This window comes from Solea solea, chromosome 6 (genome assembly GCF_958295425.1).
Source record: "Solea solea chromosome 6, fSolSol10.1, whole genome shotgun sequence".
NCBI classification, from domain to species: Eukaryota; Metazoa; Chordata; class Actinopteri; order Pleuronectiformes; family Soleidae; genus Solea; species Solea solea.
The window spans coordinates 5,118,702-5,123,957 of NC_081139.1; the positions used below are offsets into that span (position 1 = coordinate 5,118,702).

Below are 5,256 nucleotides of genomic sequence, written 5' to 3' on the forward strand. Positions count from 1 at the left end.
ATATTTGAAGTATGGATAAAGTACGCAGTTAATATCTTCTGAAATCAGTAGCATGACAATCCACTTTTGAAGTGACTGCAATTCATCAGTGTATAGGGAATTGTTAAACCATAATTTTAGGGTTTTATGTCAGCTTCCTAAATGAACATATCTTTAGATTATGTATAAGATACAGTAAGTGTTGTCTTTCAAATAAATCATTACAGGGTCAACGAAAAATAAGGGTTGGCAAGATCAATAATTGGAGTTACATAAATGTTAGTACTTGATTTGGAAATATTACATGAATGTTGATTTTATGACTATTTCTAAAATGTGTATGCATGATTATTCTTGAGGAATGTTTCATTTGTATGCACCTAAGCATACTGCCCATACTGTAAAATGACACATTATTTCATAATGTAAAGTTAATGTGTGACATTCCTGTCACATGGTGTTCTTAGACATTATGTAAATTGCTCCTTGAACAGTTACCTCAACTAACATTTAAACAATTAAAAAGTTTGTCAACAATATGAAAAATTGTTTTTTATTTAGTATGAAATATTTCTAATGCAAGACTGTACCAGACTACGTCATATGTTGTTCATTTCACCATTAAGTTTAATTATTGGGTACAAAGTAATACTATGTTAACATGTTTGTCAATGTCCTTCAAATATGCTCTCAAAATGTATTAAATGTTAGAGAGGTCCTGTAGAAAATAACTTAACTTAAATTAAACTGAACCTTACAGACACAATAAATGATTGTCACACCGTTGACCCTACAACAATCACAAGGTTTACAAAAATATGGTTTAAAGTTTTACACACATAATCAGCAGAAATATCCATAAAATATTATGGAATCAAGTCTATTTTTACTTTCTGGACTCCACCTAATGCGGTCTAAAATCCAAAAGAAACCAGTGTATATAGAATTAAGTCATCCTTCAGATGATTCTTTCTCGCTGTTATACAAAAAAAATTATTAGGACAAACTTACCACTGTTTTCTGCAAAGGACACAGAGAACCCAGCAAGCACAGTGACAGAAGCACAGATGAGAAAATATTTGGAAATCCTCCACCAGTTACAGGATCCCGAGTACATCCACTTTTTCATTTTCCAGTGCATTTATGTGATTATCTCAAAGATGTAAAACTGACAAATATTCACTACTGCATTTTCATTCATTCCATTCCCTTCTGTAATTCCTAGTCAACAGAAAACAATTCAATGATACCTCCTGATAATCGTGGATGGACTGGCAGTTAAGTTTGATCCTACTGGCAGTTGTGGGCCAAGTAACATTTGCCTATCAGTTTATGATCGACATAATGTGACATCAATGATCAACCAGTAAATCAGGGTGACGCAGTGACTGCCCTAAGCAAACGTCCAATGTGTCATGAAGTGGTACAGCAGTAACACTTGAAAGCATACACACACCCTGTGCACTGCAAGGTCAAGATGACTGTAAAAGTGAATAAGACAAGGAATGGTGGGAGTGGGTAAGGTGTGTGGGTTTAATTTGAGTAGAAAATAGTGAAAAAAACTGATCTACATATTTAATATGTATTGCGTTGGTCTTCACAGGCTTATGGAATTAGTTGGTCTATTCCAAACATCTGATAAATAATCAGTTTTTCAACCCAAAATTTAACTGCGGAGCAACTTCATTGAATAGGCATGGTATAAATAGACTGTTAAACATGATCCCAGTTAATAAGTGCTCTCAATAACTCACAGAATAATTGAGCTATGACGAGGTTAAACACAAGTATTTTTCTTCCTCTTTCAGCCTCAAGTGGTTTGGGTACAGCTCTCCCCACCTCTCTTTGCGTATTGCTAAATCACTTCTACATTCCTTCAATCAGTGCTACACAAATAAACTGAACATTCCCTGCACACGTCAACATTTTTTTGTCTGTTCTTATATAAAAAAAATATATAGATTATAAAAAAACAAAGATAAGTTTGATTTATGTATGTGATGCTGTATAAACACTGGGTGTTGTGAGGTGTGTCTTGGATCTTATCTTTTTATCACCTAAATGACACAAAACGCCCTCTGTGGTTTGATTGTGTAAAAGCGTCACACCATTATATAGAAGTTAGTGTACGTGTGGTGTGATGTGATTATATCTTTAAGAGCCCAAAATAGCACTGTGTCTCCCCCCCCCCATCTTATTCAGGTAAAACTGAAGTTATATTAGTTTTTTGTACTGCTATATAACTATATTAATTGTACATTGTTGTCGTCTTTGCTGAAGCATAAGAAATTAAGCTTGGATGTGTCTTGGACATAGAAAACAGTAGACCAACATCATGTGACTCACGTAACTTAGCAATTAGTTTGTAGGTTGCACTTGCGTGACCATGGTTGATGAGACTCTCTAGCAAATAGTAATTTAGACGTCATATTTACGTAATATTTACAGAGTTGAGATAAGGTTTCCAAATAAGTGGAAACACCCAGTTCAATATATGGGTGGAGAACTTTCCATTCAGCTAAAAATAAACTTGTGTTGGGAGGCATGATAATAATCCTATCAACAACAAACCCAACCACTTGTGATGTCTTTCTTTATGTTTGACATTAGTAACATTTACCTAAGAAGTGCATGTGCACATTGACATACAGTGAGGCCAAAGGTCCTGAGGAGGTTAGGATAACAACAAACTGCAACCTCACTCAAATAGCATTCAAATACTTCAATTTAATGACACGGAACATTAAGTAGAAACAACTGCCTGTAATATCACCCTACATTTAAACATATGAAGACATTTTAGGAGGCAATGATGTGTGTGTGTGTGTCCGTTACCACCAATGATGACTTTAACTTGTCATTTCTAACACCTCCCCCCCCCCCCCCCAAGTCAGGAAACAAATCAATCAGTTCACTTTCGAAAATAACCAGGACATACTTTTGTTCTCCAAAGTCACACACAGTCCCCTGTTCTTATTCTCATACTTCTGCCTGCATCTGTCCCTCCTCTGTACCTTCCTTTGCCGTTTGTGTCGACTCGGTTCGAGCTTTACGACGCTCTGCTTCCGTTACCGTCATGGGGTGGAGCGGGAAAAATCCTGCCAACCCTACCAAAAGAAAAAAAGCCATAAAACGTTAACAACTTCTTTTATACAACACCTTTCAAACCAAACAAATCACAGAAAAATAAGAGAAAAAGTTTAAATAACTAACAACAGTAAGATATAAGTAAAATATAAGATACAAAATACATTCAAATACATTATAAATCAATTCAGAGTTGCAAAAACCAATTTCAAACAAACCCTGCTCTCTTCTTCTGTAATAACTGTAACCAGATATTCATTTTATTTTCATTGCCCAGTTATTTTTATTCAGTTTAAATCACACTGTGCATTGTACAGACTTTGCACTGTGTGCAAAGGCCCTGTTGATTTATAGATTGCCATCCATAAAACACCAAGTGATATGATTAAATGAGAATATATATGAGATACTGTACTTGTTCTAATCAGTGGCATAGTTCGTATCTGCAACTGTACAATCCTTTAAACCAGAGAGCACGGATGAGGTAATTGAGGTATCGGAGTAGATTAGTGCCTGTTATAGACAGACCGCCTTCATTAAACTGATTAATATGGCTAGCATAATTCCTTTGACAAGCTGATGGTAACATAATGCAATGTTGATAGGATTCAAAAGAAAAGGCGTGTGTATTTAATACACACCTAGAAGCTTGGACACAGATTTTGTAGGGTGTGCGCCACAACCAATCCAGTACTTAATTCGGTCGTAGTTGAAGCCAACAAGTTTCTCGTTGTAGATATTGGGGAGAGGGTCATAGGTACCCAGCTGCTCAATGTATTTCCCATCTCTTGCCCTCTTATTGAAAGCTGCTACAATGCGATAAAAGGGTCGGTTCGCCTGTTTGTGACCTGCAAGAGCCAGTCGGATGACAACATAACCTCCATGGTACTTCTTTAGGAGGAGTGACGCTGCAGAGGGAAAAGAGCACAGTAGGCATTGTCAAAAAAGCCAAAGTATGAATTCAATTCATCAGTGAGAGATGTGTTTTCTATAGCTATGCCTGCTGCTGTGGGCTGTGACTGCATTTTAATGTCATGAAATCTAATAAACACTAGTGTAGTTTCCATTACTCTGAATATACAAAGCTATAATGAAGAGTAAGTGAAAGAGCAGTGGTAAAATGTTAGTGTTGTGTATAATATATCAGTGTCTGTAACGCGTGATGTGTGCCGCTGTAGATATGAGGCGCTTACGGCTTTGATCACAGTTCAATTAAAGTCTGATAAGAAAGCCGACAGCAGAGTGCAATGTATGAGTATGACATGGTGACCTTAAGTGTTCAGTGATGTCTGCTGCTTCACAGTCAAAGATGCTCTTCGTAAATTGGTAACATTTGATATTTACGTTAATGAGCAGCTAAACTGGTGTACCTAATTCTGTGGCTGGCTGTTGAGTGTGTATGTGCCTGTACGTCATACTCACATAAATGGACCATCTTGTATACTCGATTATCCTGGAAAAGACAAAAAAAGAAAAGAAAACACATATAGCCTGACATGTGGTAAGATATGAAACGGTGTAAACAACACATTTTACATGACGCATTCAATGACTTCTATGGCTACTTAGCGGCTAACTTCAGTATATGCTACATGTAGGAGATAAATGAGCTCATTTAATAACAAAATACCTCCGACGAAGTCAAGTTAAAGTCCCCGCAGCTGTGTCCACTTGTTTAAGCTCCAGATATTTCAAAACACAGATGTTATCGCTGTTTGTTTTCAGCACACGGAGTAATGTGACATTTGCCTGTGGGCCGCCATGTTTTTACCAATCGGAAGTGACGCAGCTGCTTCCGTTTCGACGTCTTTGCGTCTTGTAGACGCTAGATGGCGCTGATGCAGCACTGTCTCCGCTTAACCGAACTTACAGATGTTTTAGGTGTAAAAAATAATAATAATTTAAAAAAAAAGTGACATTTATTTATTTATGTTTTTTTATAGCTCGGTTAAAACGTTCCTGAAACGTGATTGTAAAACAAAATAAAACAAAAAAAGTAGTTATAGTTATAGTAATAAGTCTGCATACTAAGTAGGTGGTTCTAGAACAGTCTTTTGATTTTGCTATACAACACTGGTGACTGAAAAATACATTTTATTTTATTTTTCTTTTCTTTTGCAATGCTATAATGCATAATATCTTATCTTATTTCCCAATCACTTTTTGATTGAGAAATTGGAACACATCCAG

At 36.3% G+C, this 5,256-nt stretch overlaps 1 protein-coding gene across 1 annotated transcript; it reads right to left on the minus strand.

The window, feature by feature from the left end:
• Positions 1-2,686: 2,686 nt before the first annotated feature.
• On the minus strand, positions 2,687-4,850 carry mrps16 (mitochondrial ribosomal protein S16). Its single transcript, XM_058631386.1, has 4 exons — positions 4,697-4,850; positions 4,489-4,519; positions 3,708-3,974; positions 2,687-3,086 (listed from the first exon to the last, which is right to left on the minus strand). Exons 2-4 carry the CDS (start codon positions 4,499-4,501, stop codon positions 2,959-2,961), a joined length of 408 nt encoding a protein of 135 aa, XP_058487369.1. The 5' UTR covers positions 4,502-4,519; positions 4,697-4,850; the 3' UTR covers positions 2,687-2,958.
• Positions 4,851-5,256: the final 406 nt, after the last annotated feature.